This window comes from Ipomoea nil, unplaced genomic scaffold (assembly GCF_001879475.1).
Source record: "Ipomoea nil cultivar Tokyo-kokei standard unplaced genomic scaffold, Asagao_1.1 scaffold3069, whole genome shotgun sequence".
Classification (NCBI taxonomy): domain Eukaryota; kingdom Viridiplantae; phylum Streptophyta; class Magnoliopsida; order Solanales; family Convolvulaceae; genus Ipomoea; species Ipomoea nil.
This window is the reverse complement of record NW_017619497.1, coordinates 10,498,752-10,520,452: the sequence shown is the minus strand read 5'-3', so window position 1 is coordinate 10,520,452 and position 21,701 is coordinate 10,498,752. Positions and strand designations below refer to the sequence as shown.

Below are 21,701 nucleotides of genomic sequence, written 5' to 3'. Positions count from 1 at the left end.
GATGTGTTTATAGTGTTTTGTTAGTTTAAAAATATAAATAGAATAAATTTTTTAATGACAATTCAAAAATATTTTAATCTCTCATTTGAAATTGTGCAATAAACTTAGCATTTCATTTATTTACAATTAAGTTTTCAAATTTTAAGTAAAGTGATAAAATTAGTTTATAAGATATAACCAAAACTACATTGACTAATGATACGATAATTGATTAGTGCAATAAATATCATATGCTTAAAAGATTATAAGGGAATGATCAATAATAATGCTATTATTATTATGTTTTTTGAAACAATGCTATTATATTATTAAAAAGGTAAAATATTACTTACGTTAAATTTTGTATTAGATACTTTACTATATATATATATATATATATAAACAAAAAATTGTAATTGTGTCATACTAAAAAGAATATTGGCACACTCCTCTTGAAAGTCTAGCCATTGTTTATTTCACGAATAAATAGCCGAAAGTGAAGAATTGGTCAATCGCTCATTTGATTATACGACTTGGAGGAATCATAACATAAAACCACGCATTGATTCCATGTCACTGTCATTCCTACACACCTACCCCTTTTTTTTCCTTTTTTTTTTTTTTTTTTGAAAGCACACTCTTACATCATAAAAATAAGGGAAAAAAGTCAAATAAGCCCTCAAACTTTATCCAAAGGTGCAATTAAGCCCTCCAACATTAGAATAGTTCAATTAAACATTCAAACTTGTCATTTTGATACATTTAAACGCAAATATGACCTGTTGTTCACTTGAAACAACCGACCATTAAGTTTCCGTCCAATATTCCAGCGACCGTCAAACGTCTTATTATCGGCGCCCGGTTGTCTTCTACCATCTGTTGGTCTCTGATAGTCTACATAGTAAAAAAGTAGAACATGCTTCTGTTGCCTTGTCGCCAAAGCTTCTGCAATAACAGCCTTATCTTCCATCTCCGCAAGCTCTGCTCTCTTCTCTCGCAGTGTTCAATTCGTGGTTGCAAGTACAATGGAATTTCACTTTAGTCGAGGGGTTTTGCTTTCTTTCTCACTTTTTGCCTCCAAAGAAAAAGGAGGAATTCTAAAAAGGGGTGGCTGCGAGCGTCCAAAACGATGCCTTTATGCATTTTTTGGGCGCAATCCACACAACGCAGCTCAGGTGCTTCCTTGCTTTTTTCTTGCCTCTAGTGGAGAAGATGAACGACGACTGTTCATCTTCTTCAATGGAGAAGACGGCTGTCTGTTCGTATTCTCCTTTGGAGACAACAACCAATCTGGTCGTCTTCTCCATTGGAGAAGACAACGTAACCGGACTGGTGGGGCTTTTAGGTGGCATCAATGACGGATAGTGGATGCTGCAATCTTCACTGTTCAACACCCTACTGGAGTCACTGTCGGATGAACCGGCTTTGAAGTCCATTACAACTTTGGTCTCCGATGAAAATTATAATAAACCGCAGTTTGTTGGAGCTGATGGATCTTGGTTTTTGTTGGCAGAGTGATTGCATTCTTTATTTTCGTTGGAGCAGAACTACCTGCGAAGGTGACCGTCGTTTTTCGGCAAAGGTGGCCGTATCTAGGGGGTGAATAACCAGTAACCTATTGGTTACCGGTAAACATGGTTTATTTGATCTATCTTGACAAGTTTGAGTGTTTAATTGAACTTTTTTAAAGTTGAAGGGCTTAATTGCACTTTTAGATAAAATTTGAGGGCTTATTTGACCATTTTTTCTTAAAAAAAAAAAAGAAAAAGAAAAAAATTAACAAAAAAAAAAAAAAACTGAAATGACGGATATTTTTTAACTAAATTTTTTGAGTACTAGTGACTCTATTACATGGTAGAACAGTGCTTCCACTAAGACTCAATCTCATTCTTCCAAAAAGCTGAACCCCAACCCTAAGGGCCCCCCACACTGCTGCTGGTGAGATTCGATCATTGATCATTCTTCCAAAGTTTCACCTCTGTGATCCGTTGAGCTGCCCATGCGGGTCACTAAGACTCAATCTCATTACCTCTCATATGGAAGAGTCACTACATATAATTTGACGGAAATTTTTAACTACATAATTGAAGGAGAATTGAAAACTTAAAATGTTAGACAATTCAATTATTACTCAGACACTCAGTAACTTTTTGATTGATAAAATCGAAATGATTGATATTTTTAAACTACACAATCAAGTACTCAAGTAGCTAACTTTGCCTCGTCATCATAATTCATAAATGGAGATTTATTTAATACAAATAGTATAGTCTTCCTAGGACTCATCTTCTGGGAGCATAAAAGACCAAAGCTAAAGCCGCGCTTGTCTGGCTATTCAAAGTCCACATTGAGACGAGTCAGACCTCGACCCCGCCTTCTCTTCATGGCCTTCTCCATCTACGCCACCGCAGCCGCCGCTAATCTCTCTCCGCTTACGCCACCGCTAGAGAAGCTCTTTTTCCCTTCTTCGAGATCATACTCTCTCTGCTCCAAAACCATCCCAAAACCATGCCGCCCCACCACCCAAAAACCCCTCGTCGTGGCGGCGGCTTCGGAGAACCCCGTCACCGACGTCAGATCGGTTTACAAGGACGAACCTGCTGACCATTCATTCGCTTCTTATTTTGACGAGGACCGCAACGACCGTCCCCGGGAAGAGTGCGGCGTTGTGGGAATCTACGGCGACCCCGAGGCCTCCCGCCTCTGCTATTTGGCTCTTCATGCTCTCCAACACCGCGGCCAGGAAGGGGCGGGCATCGTTTCGGTCCACGACAACGTTCTTCAACATATCACGGGTGTCGGGTTGGTTTCCGAGGTCTTCAACGAATCCAAACTCGACAAGCTTACCGGTGAAATGGCCATCGGACATGTCAGGTACTCTACAGCTGGCTCATCCATGCTTAAAAATGTTCAGCCTTTTGTTGCGAGCTATAGGTTTGGCTCCGTCGGGGTTGCCCACAATGGCAACCTAGTCAACTACGAAGCCCTGCGTGCTGCTCTTGAGGAAAATGGATCAATTTTCAATACAACCTCCGACACAGAGGTGATTCTTCACCTCATTGCGATATCAAAGGCGAGGCCTTTTATTCTTAGGATTGTGGAAGCGTGTGAGAAGCTTGAGGGAGCTTATTCTTTGGTGTTTGTGACTGAGGATAAGCTAGTCGCGGTTAGAGATCCTTTTGGGTTTAGGCCATTGGTGATGGGTAGAAGGAGCAATGGCGCCGTGGTTTTTGCCTCTGAAACCTGTGCTTTGGACTTGATTGAGGCCACATATGAAAGAGAGGTTTATCCCGGTGAAGTGGTGGTGGTGGATAAAGAAGGGTTTCAATCCCTTTGCTTGATGACTCACCCAGAGTCTAAAGCTTGCATCTTTGAGCACATTTACTTTGCCCTTCCAAATTCAGTGGTTTTTGGGAGGTCTGTGTATGAGTCTAGGCACAAATTTGGTGAAATTCTAGCTAGTGAATCCCCTGTTGAATGTGATGTTGTGATAGCTGTTCCTGATTCTGGGGTTGTGGCTGCACTTGGTTATGCTGCTAAAGCAGGGGTTCCATTTCAACAAGGGCTAATAAGGTCACATTATGTCGGTAGAACTTTCATCGAGCCATCACAAAAGATTAGGGATTTCGGGGTGAAGCTCAAGCTCTCACCCGTGAAGGCGGTGTTGGAGGGGAAGAGGGTTGTGGTTGTGGATGATTCGATTGTGAGGGGAACCACTTCTTCCAAGATTGTTAGGTTGCTGAAGGAGGCCGGGGCCAAGGAGGTTCATATGAGGATTGCTAGTCCTCCGATTATAGCATCTTGTTATTATGGGGTGGACACACCTAGTTCAGGGGAGCTGATATCAAATAGGATGACTGTGGAAGAAATCCGGGCGTTTATTGGATCAGATTCACTCGCATTTCTGTCATTTGATACCTTGAAGAAACATTTAGGGACCGACTCTCCAAACTTCTGCTACGCTTGCTTTTCTGGGAGCTACCCGGTGCTGCCAACAGGCAAGGTGAAAAGGGTTGGCGATTTCATGGATGACGGATTGAGTGGAAATATGGGGTCTATTGATGGAGGCTGGTTACACAAAACTAAGATGCTGAATGAAAATGGAGAGGTGATAGCAACATCTGAACTTTAGTCGGTTTCTACATATAGTGTTATGAGTTGATAAAGATCCAAGCTGCAGTTGGAAGGGTTGGTAGATTGCTTTATACTCAAATGGGATCAATTCTGTCAAGATCTCACTGTTCTGAATTTGTTTACCTATTCTTGAATCTTGGTATGTCTCTAGTGTTTTAAATGTTGGGGCTAGAGATTAACTTTTCCCAGATTGAATGGATTGACTTGAAAAGGTTATGAATTCTAAATGTACCAAAATTAAATGTCACTTTCTTATGCAGTTCCTTCTATATCACCTCCTGTTTTTAGTATTTTTGGAAATCCTTATGCAGAGACAAAGGGACAAACACCATTCTTAGTTGTAACCTCAGAACAATTTCATGTTATTGCCTTAGGAATCAATTTCATAGTCTGACATTACAGAATCATCTGAGGAACAAAGAACAAACATTCAAGGCAATGCCTAAAACAGTGAGTCACATGACAAAAACGAGTAGAAAGTAAATTTAGGCATACAGATCTATGCCCCAGAACTTTGCTGGTTGATTGGTCCTATGGTTACGGTCCACGCTCTTGATCAGCTCCATGTCTTCATTGCCAAGTTCAAACCCGAAAACATTGAAATTCTCTTCCAGTCTTTCAACTTTTGATGACTTAGGAATCACGACAGTGTTTCTCTGGATGCCCCAGCGCAGCACAATCTGAGCCACCGTCTTTTTATGTTTTTCAGCTATGCCCTTGTGCAATAGAAACAAAGATACATCAGTACTGGCTCCATTCCATTTGCATGAACAATACAAATCTCACAGCTTTTTCATAAGATAAATATATTTAAGAGAGATTATTTACTTTAAGAACTGGATCTTCCAGGCATGATACTGAACCAAACCATTCAGTGTTGGCCACAGCACCTCCAAGAGGTGTGTGAGCTGTGACACAGATTCCATGCTTTTGACAGAATTTGACAAGTGAATCACGCTGGAAGTAAGGATGTGTCTCGATTTGATTCACAGCAGGCTTAACCTTTGAATATGCTAAGCAATCCCGGGTAAGGAAAATGTCATAGTTGCTGCACATGAATTGCCATTGTTATACTCAAAATACATTTAAGTTTCTTTCAATATTAAAATGCAATTGTATCAAGTAAAAAGATCCCCATTTGTGTAATACTATAAGTAGTATCTAAAAGTACGGTTTTCTGGACAACATTTTATGCAGGATTGAGCACACCAAGCAGCAACAGAAATGAATAAAACTGAGTGCATCAAGCCAAATCCTTAGAAACATGTAGATTAAAAAAGTCTACCTGATTCCTATACTGCGAACCAGGCCCTTGGAAACTAGATCTTCCATGGCATGCCATGTTGTCTCCAATGTTATAGTAGTGTCTATATCCAGAACACCATCATCTGCTATGGCGCTTGAGGTCGCACCAACTCCTGCAGGGAAATCAATATATCAATACTAAATACTTTCTTAGTTATGAGCAGATACTACATTGTAACAGAGTCACTAGTAAAAAAAAAAAAAAAAAACTTTCTCAGTTACTAGAAATCCCTCCATGCAATTAAACAGGGATAATCTGATACTTCCAGAGGTGCGAAAAAGGCACATAATCTGCAATACAAAATGATCTTTCACCTGTATGTTTAGTGGCTATGGGGAAGTGAACAAGGTAGAGATCCAGATACTCTAGGCGCAGCTTATTCAAACTGTCCTTACAAGCCTCAAGAACATGACCATGATCTGAGTTCCAGAGCTGGAAAAAAACATCATCGTATTACTACCCAAATGTGGTAAATCAAAATTGGCAGACAAATCTTATGGTTTTCTCGGAGCCAACCTTGGTTGTGATAAAAAGTTCCTCCCTTTTGACAAGCCCCGCCTGAAAAGCCTCTGCCAGTGCCTCACCCACTTCCGCTTCATTCTTGTAGTCAGCTGAAAGCAAAACAAAGCACCCACTCTCCAATTCAACCAAATCATGCATCAAATGATAAAGCGAAACGCACATTTTTCATGTTATAAACCACAATTTTCAGCAATTCACTGAAACTAAATCAAGAGAAAACAGCAAAATAGAAATCACGAAGAAGAAAAAAAATCACCAGCGCAGTCAAAGTGACGGTAGCCGATCTTGATAGCGTTGATGATGAGATCCCTTATATCTTTGCCCTCCATACGCCAAACGCCGAGGCCAACCGCCGGCATTTTGAAGCCGCTGCTCAGAGTAATCGCCATTTCTTCAAATCCTCACTTCTTTCCTCTTCCCAACTTACACGTCTCTCTCTGTAAGCAAGCACAAAAAAGGGTGCTGCAAGATTCTTGACTGGTTTGGGCCGATTGAGTTTGGACTAGAGAATCAAAGTGGATCAGCTGAAGACCCCTCTTATGTCGGAGGGAACGAGGTCGAGGAATATGCGCATAAATCGAAAGATCAAATATTTACATTTAAGATAAATTCATATTGGACTTTGTAATTTGGGCCGACAGACTGGGATGCCCAAACTACATAAATCTGGCCCGATCTCAGAAAAGCACGGGGGACACGTGTCCGACAAGGACTGCATTTATTAATAATGCTATCATTTGTATCCAACATGAATTATACGTTCGCACGAACAATATCGTGGAGAGAGATCCATCTATTATTATATCCCAAAACTCAAGACCTCTCTCTCTGTTCAGAGTTCAGACGCTAAATCTCAGATCCCAAATCCCATCAAAAGATCCGAACAATGTCTTCGACTTTCAGCGGCGATGAAACTGCTCCCTTCTTCGGCTTCCTCGGCGCCGCTGCCGCTCTCGTCTTCTCCTGTATGCATCTCTTTCACCCAATTCTTACCTGTATTTGATTTCTATACGCAATTATATGTGTTGATTGATTGATTGCTCAGGTATGGGAGCAGCCTATGGAACGGCGAAGAGTGGCGTCGGAGTGGCGTCGATGGGAGTGATGAGGCCGGAGCTTGTGATGAAGTCGATCGTGCCGGTGGTTATGGCTGGTGTGCTTGGTATTTACGGATTGATTATTGCTGTGATCATCAGTACTGGGATTAACCCCAAAACCAAGTCTTACTACCTATTCGATGGATATGCACATCTCTCTTCCGGTCTCGCTTGTGGCCTCGCCGGACTCTCTGCCGGAATGGCCATCGGAATCGTTGGCGATGCCGGTGTCAGGTGCTCATCATTCCGATTTTGCGTATTATTCTGTTAATTTAGTTTTATGCACTCCAAAATTTTTATCTGAATCTTACTGAGACAACATTCAAAATATATACATGACATTCTGAATTTCTGAGGTCTCATTCAATGATAAAAATAAGGTAGAATTATCTTATGAACTATATCCCTTATATTGGAATAGATTATATACTTGAACTCATCCATATTGTTTTGTAGAAATTATGGGTAATGTAATAGTGGCTCTATTACTTAGCTGATGGTGAATGCTACATCTTTCTTCTTATTTTTCTTTTCTTAATTGCATGGATTTCAGATCTAAATCTAATAATGGCAGCACTAGGGTATAAATGGTTGTGTGTCTATAAGAATCTTTTGTAGTTATATGTGAATTATGCATTCATTCAAAGGACCGTAAAGAGCTAAACCAGTCTAGGTTGCCCTACCTGAAAGGCTCAAACCAAGAAGACCAGGACTCCAGGAGGGGTTGCTCCCACTGGGAGTTGAACTTATAACCTTGTGGTTATCAAGTCAAAGGCCTCAGCTTTACCAACTTGGCCGGGTTGCCCCGAATTCTCAATTCTTGAGAATAGTGTTGGGTGCTTGCAACAAGAATACTAGATTAATAGAGAACTCTATAATCTATATGTGTCTACCATTCCTTGTAATCTAAAAACATCAATGTAGTTTTATGGCTTCGTTGATTATCAGTTGTTGGAGAAAGAATGTTGTATTATAGGTGTTTAGCTTTCCCCTTTTTGGTCTTAATGTTTCTAGAAGTGTGGAAAGCTTGAACACTTATCCAGTCACCCTATTAAGAGAGGTTATTGTGGCTCCCTTCTTTGATATGCAATGTGCAGTGTAAATATCTATAATCACCTATTCTGGAGAATTAGTATGTGGTGCGTGCAAGTTTTATACTGCAGAATAAATTTACTTTCTTGCTTTTTCCAAAGAGAGGGAGTCAGAAAATTTTAGAGCATATCGGAAGTAGGTTCATGTTGTTTTAATTCTTCTATTGCTAACTGAGATTTTCATCCATAGCTTCTAGCTCTGTTAAACCACATCTGTAGATCAAAATTAAAGATACGAATTGCTTGCAAAAATGTTTCGAATTGATTGCAGTAGGAATTTTAGGTTGTAACAGTTTTGTGGCGGTGCTCTAACTAAAGTTATAACTTGCAGGGCTAATGCACAGCAGCCAAAACTTTTTGTTGGAATGATCCTTATTCTCATTTTTGCTGAAGCTTTGGCCCTTTATGGTCTCATCGTCGGCATTATCTTGTCTTCTCGAGCTGGGCAGTCTAGAGCAGAGTAAAAAGGAGGATATGATTTATGTCCTTAGAAGGCTGTGGTAGAAAGTCAATTTTTATGAAGCACGTACGAGAAGCTATTGAGGTTTGTTGTCGTTCTTCATTCTGGCACTATTAAGAGTCATAAGGAATAAGCTTAATTATGAAGCCAGTCACTGGTCTTTTCCCTTTAGCGAGTACTTTTGGGTTATTATATATCGTTTCTGAATTATGTACAACCCTTTTTCCCCCCTTTTGAGCTCTGATCTGTACACCTATGATATTTATTTGATTCCTACTTTATTTTACTCATTGCATGAATGCATGGTGGTGTATGAACCTGTTCAGTGTTACTATAATTATGGAGAAATAGAGATCCTGGATGGTCTTAGAATAAGAGTTGAGTTTTTTGCCCTATTGTGTAAAATAGTTAGCCTATGAGCTAATTTTGGCTTACCATTATTAGCTATTTGACTTGGTTAAACAATCAACACGAGTATTTGATTTATTAGTTTAAGCTTTTTCGATTAGTTTTTTAGCTAATTTACCAAACAGTTTTCTACCATCAGCTAATGCTATCAATTAGTTAAACTCACTAACACAATAACCCAGCATTGGAATGAGGTACCAACATGACTGGAGTTGCCCTAACTCGTGTATGTCTGATACATTTTAAATATCATATAATCTTGGTTCTCAAATATAATCATATTGTTGGAACCAATTAAATTAATTAAACCTTGGTTGTGATAAAAAGATCTTCCATTTTGACAAGCCCCATCTGAATAGCCCCTGCAAGTGCCTCCCCCACTTCTCCTTCATTCTTGTAGTGAGGTGCAGAAAGCATGCAATACAAAGCAACAATAAAATTTGCCACATATTGTATATAGACAATACAAAAGTTTGGTCATTTATGGTTGGCATTATCTTCTTTTCATGAAATAAGGAGTAGCTCAATATATATTATGATAGAATTACTATGGTTTTATAGGTCTGTGATGTATATTTGGTCCACCATACACTTCTATATAACCCATTTAATGGAATATATATGAGCCCCATGCCTAATATTGCAAAACAAGAAATAGCCTACAAGGCCCAATAAGAGTTTGGAGTTTGCATCAACAAAATATGTAATACGGAGTAATTTTTTTATTTATTTAATTCCTAGGAAGAGAGACCTTGAAAATAAATAAAAGTTAATAAAGAAGAATTTACTAATCCTTTCTGGGACCTTGCGCACCAAAAAAAAAAATATTAATTAATTAATTAATAGGCCCTTACGATGACATCCCTGATCCGCGGGATGCTCCATATATGCCTCCCAGCATCATTTGCAAGCACTGTCGTAAGACATTATGGGCAAATTTCAAAAACTTTCATACCATGTTCTGCCTGAAGGGAGAAATCAATAAGGGTATCAGTTGCTATATTTAGCTCTTTGAAAAACTGTTCTACTTCAATCCTGCAGTATAAGTTTTCTACTTAAATTTCAAAATTTTGCATATAGATTTTATTACTAACGATTTAATTAATTTTAAATAAATCCCAAACAAATGAAATAACAGTAGTCATTAATTAAAGAATAAAAAAGAGACAAATTGAGTTTAAATATTTAATTATAATTTTTTTTATACTTAAGTGATTCCAGGGCACGCCCCTAAAGCCTTTGTGGATGTAAATCGTGAGTATAGTTGTGCACCCCAATCTAAACCTTCTGGTATCTTTGAGTCACTTTTTCCATACATGTTTCCTCTGCCACCACCTTCAATCATGACTTTTAAGTCATACGACGAATGAATTATGCTAAGCTCCCGGGCTTAACATTTTAATTAATTGTTATTACAAGTTGTTTGTCAAACATCTTGTGCTCAAATAACACTCCCATCACTCTCTTTGAGTGAAGGTCACATGATCGAATCCAGTGGTAGATATTGACTTACAAATATTACTTTGTAATAGAGTCAATAGTATTTAAATATGTGATTTAATTTCAAGCACCCTCCAGCATACGGACATGCCATGATGCCCTGTCAATCAATTTGTATTGGTATATTATAGAAGATGAGGATATAGATAATATAAAATAACATGGCTTTGCCGTTGCATACATTTTTCTCCCATGTGGTTCCAAACCATTTTCTATCAAGATTAGGTCACTGTCCCATAAACCGGAAAAAATTAGGTCATGCCTTAACCACTCACGACTCTATCTAATTAATTTCCGACACCTTTATACGAAATTAAATTAGGTTAGGAAAAGGATGTTAAACACTTTAACTATATATGATCCTTCTTCACGTACATACCATGTCGTTAGCTTTTTTGTTTACGAAGGCTCCAACAACCTTGTGTTTTAACAAACATTTAGGTTTGTGTCTCACCTCAATGACCTCATTATATGAAAATAGTCATTATTGTTGGTTTTGTTTTTTACATAATTAATATTGTTTTCATACTCCATTTTAGACAATGCCTAATTTCACTAATGTATGATAACCCACAAGTCACATATAAAAGGTGAATCATACTAAAATTTTTTTTTTCATATATATATTATAAACTTGAATTTATTTCCTGGACATAACTTAACTGGTTAACCAACCCATAATATATTCATAAGCTCTGTTTTGCTGGCAAGGACATAAAAAGAATGAGGTATGAATTTAACCTTATTGTGTGGACGATGCAAACTTATAAGCGTAAATTCCCAGGATAACTCGGGATCGATTCCCACAAGCGACGATTCCCCATGAGCCAGCTCCATAGCCTCTCTGAGCGAACGGGGATTAGTCAGGTGGACGAGCCAGCTCCATGGCCTCTCTAAGCGAACGGGGATTAGTCGGGTGGACCTGCAAGACCGTTAAACGGACAGAGAAAAACACAGATCACCTCGTGATTTACAGAGCCATCTAAACTTTATAATTTATATTTCAAAAGTGCTAGACTTTGGTTTCTTTTATTTGTGGAAAAGAGAAAGCTATAAGGAATAACATTAACTAATTCGTAGTCATCTTTTTGATCAATCCAGCAGTGCCCAAAAGTGACATGCACAGGATTTGTGGCTATTACTTCATGGTTTAACTACTGTCATTATTATCTAATTCTTTTGTGCTTTATCCTAAATTAGGTTTCAATGTTAATTAATTAATTAGGTTGAAGCATGCGCTACTTGCTCTTGCTGAAACATGTTTTTTAATGTTGTTGCTAAACTTTACAAAAATAAATTACTAATTTCATGATTTCGATTTTTTAAAAAAAGAAGACAAAGGAAACGATTTCAAACTTTAGACACTATAAACTATTATATATGAAAATTAAATTAATTTTTTTCTTATAAAGTAATTACAGGTGAGCAAAGAGAGCATATTTGTTTTTAAAAATTATATTTCAAAAGTTTCATCCTTTTATTTCTTTTATTTCTGAAAAGGGGAAAAGGTTTAACATTTTATAATCTCTATTTTTATTTAAGTAGTACCCCAGGTTAAGGCGGTTTCATTAAAATTAGGAGTCATGTCTAATAGTTTAATTTAGATCTTCATCATTTTTGTTTTGAGATGCAATCTAAATGTAATAATGTAAAATGAGAAAGTCAAATACAATAATAGAGAGACACGAACATAAGGGAAGATCGCTATATTGATACATAGATATCTCTATTTATAAAAGTAAGGAACATAATCTAAAAAGACTTTTGAAAGATAAATATAGAATTCTAGAAAATATCTATGACTGATGTAATTGAGTTATTGTATTCTATTACCAAAAAAAAAATAAAATTAATTTTTTTTTTCAAATATAGTGCATACAAATTCAACAAAGAAAAAAAAAATACAATTCAAATTTTAATCTAGAAGTGATATTTTTCATGCATATTTAAATTTTAAAAAAAAATATTCTCCAAAATTTCGATTTCAATTCCTTCTAAAATTTTATTTTCAATTACAATTAAGACTAATGGATTCTAACAAGTAATTATCAAGTATACAAATAATAAATTATATATAAAATTATTTTTTAAAAAAATTGGACCCTCAAAAAATTTGGGACCCTGTGCCGTCGCTCTAGCCGCACATGGCCTGGGCCGGGCCAAAGTGATATTCGAGAGGGGTAAATTGTGGTTGTTATAATGCCACATCAGCTTGCTATATATAATCACTATTTTCTAATTGTTGTGTGTGTCTAATTAAATTCATATCACTACGTACTACACAAGTACACATGATTGAGATATGATAAATAATAATAAAATAATAACAATATTATAATAAATCATATATATATATATATATGTGTGTGTGTGTGTGTGTGTGTGTGTGTGTGTGTGTAGAAAAATAGAAGTGTTGAGATAGAATATAAGGAAATGGAATGGTGTGTCTTGAGAAGTTACTTTCATGGAATTAGTCTAGTCATAGATGGGAGATCTGTTGGGGATAGGATAATCCTAGTAACCAAGAGATGTTGCCTCTTGGGGATTCTTCGGGGTATACTGTGTTGTGTTCGTGTAGGCCAACCTAACCTTTTCATTTTCTTTTTGTTATTCTTAGTTGTTCAACCAAACAAGGCTTTGTATTAGGCATTTAGGCATTTAGGCATTTAGGTTTTTGAAGTAACTGTATTGCTACACACAGAAGGAATATTCTGTTAACAGTTAACGTCCGGTGAGCGCCAAGGAGGTCGAATTAGATTCCCAGATATCCAGTTCAACATCAAAATCAAAATTAATAATAATAATAATAATAATAATAATAATAATAATAATAATAATGCCGGAGTAATAAATAAATAAATAAAAGAATCCGGAGGTAATGGCTTTTGTTACATTGTCCGAATAAACTTAAAAGCTACGGAGTAATGGAAAGAAGCGAGTCTCAATTAAAATTTCTTAACAAAATTTGATACAAAACTCTTTAACATTAGAAAACTGTCTACCAATTATCTTAAGCGGTTGAATTTATTATTTTAAATGTAATTATAAATTATTTTAATCTGAAAAGTGTCTGATCTGATCTACATCAAAAGCATGTGAGAGGGAGTACGGAGTTTAAAATGAGAGTACACCAAGTATTTTCTTAATAAAATACGCAGTTACTAAAGGTTCAAATTTATTGACCAACAACACCTACTAAGGATGCTTCATACATCCCTATCTAGGCTAAGGTCATAGATTTAGCAACTCATTCAATGACTTGACGTATGCTGCTTTGCTAAGGACAATATCAAAGACTTATTGCCTACTACTTAAAGACATGATTAATTACAAATTTAATTTAGCGTTTATCACTTGACGGTACCAAAGATAGCCATTTTCTACTATAATATAAGTGTAAAAGATTAATATACTTGACGGTACCAAAATTGTTTACCGTACAATTTAGATTTCAAAGATTAGTTCAAAGGATCTCCCAATCAAAGTAATATATATCAAGTTTGGTAAGGTAGCTAGAATAAACATTGCAATCTTAGATCATTCCAAAGAGGAATTTTTTTAGAAACAAAAATTCGGATGGGTTTTTTGGACGGTTGAAGGAGATGATTTTTGAATTTTTATTTCTCTTGCAAAGTTAAATTTTTGTAAGACCCATAAAAATTAGAATAAACTGATAAAAGACTATTGTAAAGGTGTGTTAGGAACACTTTTCGCGCCCAACTAACACGTACACTAATATTCTTATTTTTAAAAAATATTGTCATAGTTTTTTTTCATCTCTCTTCTCTCTCTTTCTTATTTTTCATTGCAAAAATTGCTAAAAATCTTACACGGTTAAAGTTGTTCTTAGATGGGTAACATACTAACATGTAGGTTTAATGATATGTTTTTTTTTGTTTTGTTTTTTGTTTAATGATGTATGTATGTATATAAACCTCACTGCATACTCCGTACATGCAAATGCACGTGAATTGCATATATCACAAATGATTGCTATAGTCAAAAGGGCCCTATCCTCCACTACCTTCATTTTACTTTAATTTGACTGCCTTCTTTCTCTGTGTTCAATAATTGATTACTGCTCATGACTGATTGACTGTTCTGAAATAATCTGGCTTTCAAGATCACGATTCAGTGATTCACGGGTACTTCAAACAAATTTAAACCAAAAAAAAAAAAAAAAAAAAAAAAAAATTTAAACCAAAAAAAAAAAACTTTGTTATTTATGATGGGATATTTTTTATTGCAACTCGTTATATATTTGTTAAAAATATGAGTAACGAGACTCATACCTGAAGGTCTATGGAGGCTCATCGAGAAAAAAAATATAATTTAAGGATGTTTTTGGTTCATGGATTTACACATAAGGGATGAGAATTAAAATCATAGGTAATGTTTGGTTGATAATTTTTTAAACCACAATTATCACATTCTTTAATTAAAAATGAGTATCATATCATCTTATTGGTAATATGATTTTTAAGTTTGGATTAGTACTTTTAGATTTTTTTTTTGATTTTTTTTTTTTTTGGTTCATATTGGTGTTTTGGATATCAATTGTCTTAATTTTTAATTTTTGTATTCTTAAAACCTTTGTTTTCATTATAGTGTCATACATAACCAAACATTAGTAATTATTTCAATCCCACCGTATTACCAAATATGGAAATACTTTCACCAAAATCCATTACCATTACCAAGTATTTGATTCACATTCTGATTCCGATTCTCTTGTGCGAACCAAACACACCCTAAGTTAGGAAATTGAAGGGTCTTCATAGTTAGTTGAGAATGAGCCCACGGATGAACATGCATGAGTCGAAGTAGTAGTTATACCTAAGCACTGAACAGATATGGCACATGGCTCAATAGGAAGAAAGCAGCGTGATCCAAGTTAAGCATACAATCGCCTAAGGACACAACTTAAAAGAGGTGGAGCAAAATGAGTGGAAAAAGAACCCCAACAAGCCAAGAAAGGTACTTGCCGTCAAGAAGTCAAAGAAATGGTCGAATTAGTCATTTTCTGTATAGCAAGCAGTGTAATGTACGTGGTAATATAGAGCTTGTAGACTATATGGAGCGTCTAAGAGACCGTAGAGGCACGGTATCGGGATTCTACAATTAGAAACAACACTAATTGTGGTTAACTTTTGGTAGTTGTAATTTGTTATTCATTACATTTGTGTACAAGTTCCTATCAAATTTAATTTATTATTCCCCATACATGTAATTATTATGCAAAATTTAAAATGCACATTATCCTTATATCTCCAACCCAAAACACACAAAAATTTACACTAAATATCACATCAAAAGAAATATTCTTACACATCAAATTCTATTCATCTCTAGTCTATTACACTCAATTTTACACCAAATGTTATTCTACACTAAAATAATTTTTATTTTAAAAATTTAAAAAATTATTAGTTTAAATTTAATTAGTTTAATATACAATGTAAATAACTTTGTTAAAATTATAATTTAGGTAAAATATTAGTCTTGTTTTAATTGTCTTAATAAACATATAAATACATAACAATAAAACATAAATTAAAAAATATATTATAATATAATATTATTAAACATAAATTATACTCCGTATCATTCAACCGGCCACGTGAATCCCAAAATTTTGAAGAATCTATCGACAACATAGCAATGAGCATTTGTCCTTTGTGAAGTGACCCCCAGTCCCCCACCAAAAATTCAGAATATTTAAGTATCCAATCAGACAACAAAATTTTAATTACTCCGTATATTTTGTGGAATGGCCTGGCCAAATATAACAATATTAATGCAGGGAAAATTATAATTGAGTGAGTGATGTATAATTCTTAGACCATAAGATCGTGAGTTTGATTATTATTAATATAATAATATTCATATTTGAAGATGGGTGATTGAGTGGATAAAATATTATTCTTGTACCATAAGATCACGTGGGATTTACGGACTATTACATAGAAATGAAAAAAACGAAATTTACTCGGTGCACACCATCAACTAGTAGCTACAAGTTCTCTCATCATTCTATATATATATATATATATATATATATATATATATATATATATATATATATATATATATATATATATATATTAATGATCCATGGTCTTTTATTAATAAATTTTAACACAATGCATATCATACATGTTTATAGCAAAATAAATAAATAAATAAATAAAAATATTACTATTTGTACTAAATCTTGTATAATCTACTATGATTTGTAACACTTATCGTCGATTAATATGTTTTATAGTATACAAAAATTTTACAATGCCTTGATAGGTTAAAAACATATAAACAAGAGGGTGAAATATGTAAGTTACATTAAATTAAATCGAGATATTATTAATTATTTAAACAAATTGAATTAATATAACGTAGCTTAGGTCGCACCTACAAAATCTCAAATTAAAGCTCTAGATCGAGTTGATGCTTGACCTGATTAAATTAATTACCAGCTAACCAACCACCAAGTTAACATTTGAATATTTAAAAAAGGGAAAAGGGTCAAATATGCCCTCGAACTTTAGGTTAAAAGTTAATTAGGTCCTTAAACTTTTTAAAGGTTCAATTACACTCATCAACAATTCATTTAGGTGCAATGAAACCCAAAAACAAGTTAATGACCTGCTATCACAGGTCATTAGGGTTCAGGCCACATTCCGGCAAATTTTCCGACCAAAAAAAGGTGACCAGCAACCGACCCAGATTTGCCAAAAATTTCGCCGGTCACTTCTTTTGTCAAAAATTTCGCCGGTCATTTTTTTTTCTTTGCTGGAAAATTCGCCGGAAGGTGGCCTGAACCCTAATGACCTGTGATAGCAGGTCATTAATTTGTTTTTGGGCTTCATTGCACTTAAATGAATTGTTGATGGGTGTAATTGCACCTTTAAAAAATTTAGGGGCCTAATTGACTTTTAAGTTAAAGTTCGAGGGCATATTTGACCCTTTTTCCTTTAAAAAATAATATTTCACTCTTTTTAAAAGAATATTTCTTACTAGTAACTAATAGGAAGGAACCGATGGAATACTATGAGGCGATTATGAGGGGTAATGCCGAGGATTTGGGGACAATAATTGGACAAACAATAATTCTATTAAGGTCATCAACGTTAATTATTTGCATTTAAGATATTTGTTGGGTTTTTATAGGACATAATGTTAATCCGAATTACAATAACTTTATTGAGGCAAATCAATTTGGTTCTAAGTGCAATGTTTCCTATCTATCGTCTAATGAAAAAGTTGGTCAAAGGATGACAATTTTGATTTTATATGCAGGTTCCAACTGCTTCAGTTCTTAACCTGCCCGCTACCTTCTAAAAGCGTCCATCTTGACAACTTCAATCCATCCATTCATTAAATCAATAAGAAAATAATTTCTCGAAAGACCTATATATATATATATATATATATATATATATATATATATATATATATATATATATATATATATATATATATATATATATATATTCTATGATACTCCGTACTATTCCTTTTTGTTTTATTCTTGAAATTTAAATCTAATACATTCAATGCATTTACTTCACTCTAGTCGATGGACCCATTGATGCAAGTAGCTAAAAGTAAGAAACAAATATGGCTATTTATTTATCCATCTATTCGAGATGTGTCTAAAAAAAATGCATATAAATATTTATGGAATTATCTTCTATTTCAACAAACAAAAAAATGATGATACGCAACCTACTATTGATATACACCTTAGATGTAAAAATCTCATCACACCCTCCATCAAAGTTCGGTGAAGGGAGGGAGAATGTCCCTCTAAAATTATCAATACTTGAGCATGGGTGGCGAAAGATGCAACAATATCAACTATGATGTTATTTTGTTTACAAAATACATACGACAATTTGATTGCAAAATTTTTCTCTTTGGTTGTATACACGAAAATATAAAAACAAAATTATTACATGAATTAGGGTGAGTCACTCTAATCACACTGACGAAGAATAACGCTTTGACTCCATTCAATGTAATAGATTGAAAATGTCCAAATCAAATGGCTGAAAAATCAACTAAGATATAATAAATATTTGAAAAACGAATCTGAATAAAAAAACGTGTATTATATATATTTTAATATAAGTGTAAAAATTTGGATTTGAATTCCATATCTCAATAACCAACCAAATCCTAGAACATGGATAAGAAGCAGCCTTGCATGCGAAGGTGCGAGCAAACCCCGCGTTCAAGTCACTATAATTAGTGATTCAGTCAAATATTCAACCAGTGTGCGGCGAACGAAGACGCGGATAAAACAAGGTTGCCACGTTGAGTTACGTTGGCGCCGTCGAACCATTTGGTCTATGACACACCGCACATGTTGAGTGTCTCCTATGGTTTGGCCTTGCTTGCTTGCTAGCTACGTAGTTGCCTTGACCTTTCTACGTCCTGCCCCTGGTCCTCCACCTCCATATAGCCATGACATAATTGGTTGTTTATGTCCTATTCTTATTTTTGTCCTTAATAATCCAAACAATTTTTATGTATACATCAAAAACTACGAATCTTTAATTTTTAGCAATAGTAAGTCAAACTTAGTTATATAACTTCTACATTTGTATTAGAAGTTCACATGCATCTTAATTACGTTCGCTAAAGAAGTTTTATCTTTTAGATGAAAAAAGTCGAAGGGTTGGGCTGGAGCAAAAGACTAAGAATAGTTATTTTTGTTATAAAAGAAAAATAATATTAGAAATTTAATATTTTTGAACTTTAATTAAATGAGACTTTATTATGATAGGGACGGATCGAGTAGATCCTATTTTTGAAATAGTTAAGTTATCAATTTTTGTTCCACAAAGTTGGTTAGGCCTGATCAAGTGACCAAAGAATTCAACTTTAGTCTATCCAGAAGATTAAACGGATATCAAAATCAAGAATAATGTATAAAACCATTTTAATTACCTTAACCGCAACTATGCAAATTCGAAGGAGACCGATGCATGTAACATATTTCTAGCTTAGCCAACACAACTTGTCAGACATATCTATTTATTTAAAATTCACACAACAATATTAAAGATAAGGCTATGTGGTTTAATGGTACCCAAGTTGGACTTTTATTTGGAAGGTTGTGAGTTTGAGTCTCAGTGGATGTATTATTGATTTTTTGTGTTTCAGTAGGTTGAGAAAGTATATGAACAATTACTACATTGTAATAGAGCCAATAGCATTCAAAAAGGTTTTTTTTTTTTTTTTTTTTCAGTAGGTTGAGAAAGTATATGAACAATTACTACATTGTAATAGAGCCAGTAACATTCAAAAAGACGGGTCGGATCTTGATTAATCAAAGATCCGATTCGTCTCACGGATTGACACCCATTAAAGTGTCTCATACAAGTTTTTGTCATTAACTAAGTTATAAGGAAAATATAATACTTTTTCTTTTAATAAATTTAATGTTAAAGTAAGTGAGAAAAATGATGAATGGTTAAATTTTATTGTCAAATGCTTTTTATAATTTGTGCTGTCACTTTAATACACACAATATCATATCATATGTACATTGTATAGATTGGAGACATCAGGAAACAAAAGCCCACAAATGATTAATGTATAATTTTTTTATATATGAAAATCTTATCAATAAATTTAATTATTATTTTAAGTTCAACGTGGTGCGCTAATAAGACGAGAGGGGAATGATGTTAAAAAAATTATTGGATAAATGGCACTTGATTGAAATAACAATGGTTTTATTTATTTACTTATCATGTGAGAGTGTGTATTAAATAAATATCACTTTTGAATCATATTTAAAAATGACAAATTGCTTGATGAAAAATTTGTGCGATAGATTTAACCGATAAAGTAATTCGAGAATCATGCTACACTCCCGTACTTAACTACCACTTTTGATCCATTATATAACATTAATCACACCACTCTCTCTTTATTAATTGGTCCAATAATCCAAAAGTAAGACTAATTATATATATTTTTTAAAAATAATTATTTTGGAGAGTCAAATCAACTAGATTGCATCTTTATTGAAAAAGAAAAAACTAATTTCAATATAATGTAACCGATTGTGTACATTCACCAATCATAATTCAACACATAGAAAAAAAAAAGTGATGATATTATTAGTGGCTAACTTTATTGGTCTAATAATTCAAACAGTAAGACTAATTAAATATACTTAAAAATTACTCCGTATTATTTTGGAGAGTTAAATTGACGTAGAGTGTATCTTAACTGAAAGATTAACTAATTGTAATATCATGTAACTGATTGTGTACATTCACCAATCATACCCATCAATTCCATTTATTAGAGTAATAACTTTTTGACGAATAATTTCAATGATTATTTTTAAATAAACATTTCAAAATATATCAATGTAAGATTATATAGAAAATGTTTATGCATGGGTAAATAACTGCTGAATTTGTTTATTTAAATCGATAATCTAAAGTATATAAATTCAAAATAATATATGAGAGAATTGATTATAATTGTCACTAAAATAAATGTTTGCAACTTTATAACAACGCTAGTCTAAATATTTAGTCTTAAAGCGATAGTCTAAATAAATATTATTTTTTTATTTAAATTTCTCTAATTCTTCTTAATTCTCTTTTGGGTAGCATTGTCATTGTTTTCATCTTTAGTACATGTCTTTTTTTTCTTTTTTTATTTATTAGTAGTGTATGTGCAATTAGGTTACTGGTGACAGCATAGAGGGATTCATTATGCAATGAGATTATGGTGTATGAAGCTTTAGATTTGCCTTGTTGTGTATATGATTGAAATTTTAGTTGTAATATGAACTCTTTATCTTACAAACACCTATTGATATTTAGTAGTGGTAGTTTTTCCCCTACATGTTTCATGTGTTGTGAAATGTGTGTCGTAAGTTATCATGTGAAAATATTGAACAAAATATTAATATTTATTATATTTGTATAAAATACTTGGTAAATAAATAAATAAATAAATAAATAAATAAATATATATATATATATATATATATATATATATATATATATATATATATATATATATATATAACATGTTTTGTATTATAACTTTGACATTTAATTACAAGATAATAATGTAAAAAGAAGACAATGGACAATGTAATAAATATAATAAATTAATAAATTTGAAGGTAAGGAATTTTTTAATTGTAGAAAATAATTAAATATAATATA

At 34.0% G+C, this 21,701-nt stretch overlaps 3 protein-coding genes across 4 annotated transcripts; 2 read left to right on the top strand and 1 right to left on the bottom strand.

Moving 5' to 3' along the window:
• The first annotated feature begins 2,263 nt into the window (after positions 1-2,263).
• LOC109165542 (amidophosphoribosyltransferase, chloroplastic-like) lies at positions 2,264-4,368 on the top strand. Its single transcript, XM_019314350.1, has one exon. It carries the CDS (start codon positions 2,363-2,365, stop codon positions 4,109-4,111), a length of 1,749 nt encoding a protein of 582 aa, XP_019169895.1. The 5' UTR covers positions 2,264-2,362; the 3' UTR covers positions 4,112-4,368.
• A 79-nt stretch (positions 4,369-4,447) lies between these two features.
• LOC109165543 (NADP-dependent D-sorbitol-6-phosphate dehydrogenase-like) lies at positions 4,448-9,429 on the bottom strand. Of its 2 annotated transcripts, XM_019314351.1 has the most exons (6): positions 6,198-6,423; positions 5,936-6,030; positions 5,734-5,851; positions 5,399-5,531; positions 4,942-5,161; positions 4,448-4,829 (listed from the first exon to the last, which is right to left on the bottom strand). In XM_019314351.1, exons 1-6 carry the CDS (start codon positions 6,328-6,330, stop codon positions 4,599-4,601), a joined length of 930 nt encoding a protein of 309 aa, XP_019169896.1. In that variant the 5' UTR covers positions 6,331-6,423; the 3' UTR covers positions 4,448-4,598. The 2 variants fall into 2 exon arrangements, with proteins under 2 accessions (XP_019169896.1, XP_019169897.1); XM_019314352.1 differs by lacking the exons at positions 5,936-6,030; positions 6,198-6,423 and adding an exon at positions 9,307-9,429 and having other exon boundaries at positions 4,457-4,829.
• LOC109165544 (V-type proton ATPase 16 kDa proteolipid subunit) lies at positions 6,702-8,964 on the top strand. The gene is made up of 3 exons (XM_019314353.1): positions 6,702-6,906; positions 6,987-7,272; positions 8,461-8,964. Exons 1-3 carry the CDS (start codon positions 6,828-6,830, stop codon positions 8,591-8,593), a joined length of 498 nt encoding a protein of 165 aa, XP_019169898.1. The 5' UTR covers positions 6,702-6,827; the 3' UTR covers positions 8,594-8,964.
• Positions 9,430-21,701: the final 12,272 nt, after the last annotated feature.

What these genes read in the sequence shown, in the direction of transcription:
- LOC109165543 (XM_019314351.1), bottom strand. Translation starts at nt 6,330, where the DNA reads ATGGCGATTACTCTGAGCAGCGGCTTCAAAATGCCGGCGGTTGGCCTC. An exon ending in CATAGCCACTAAACATACAG is followed by an intron (nt 5,532 to 5,733) that starts GTGAAAGATCAT and finishes ATTTCCCTGCAG; the next exon opens with GAGTTGGTGCGACCTCAAGC. An exon ending in TGGAAGATCCAGTTCTTAAA is followed by an intron (nt 4,830 to 4,941) that starts GTAAATAATCTC and finishes CTATTGCACAAG; the next exon opens with GGCATAGCTGAAAAACATAA.
- LOC109165544 (XM_019314353.1), top strand. Translation starts at nt 6,828, where the DNA reads ATGTCTTCGACTTTCAGCGGCGATGAAACTGCTCCCTTCTTCGGCTTC. An exon ending in TGCCGCTCTCGTCTTCTCCT is followed by an intron (nt 6,907 to 6,986) that starts GTATGCATCTCT and finishes TTGATTGCTCAG; the next exon opens with GTATGGGAGCAGCCTATGGA. An exon ending in GTTGGCGATGCCGGTGTCAG is followed by an intron (nt 7,273 to 8,460) that starts GTGCTCATCATT and finishes TATAACTTGCAG; the next exon opens with GGCTAATGCACAGCAGCCAA.
- LOC109165542 (XM_019314350.1), top strand. Translation starts at nt 2,363, where the DNA reads ATGGCCTTCTCCATCTACGCCACCGCAGCCGCCGCTAATCTCTCTCCG.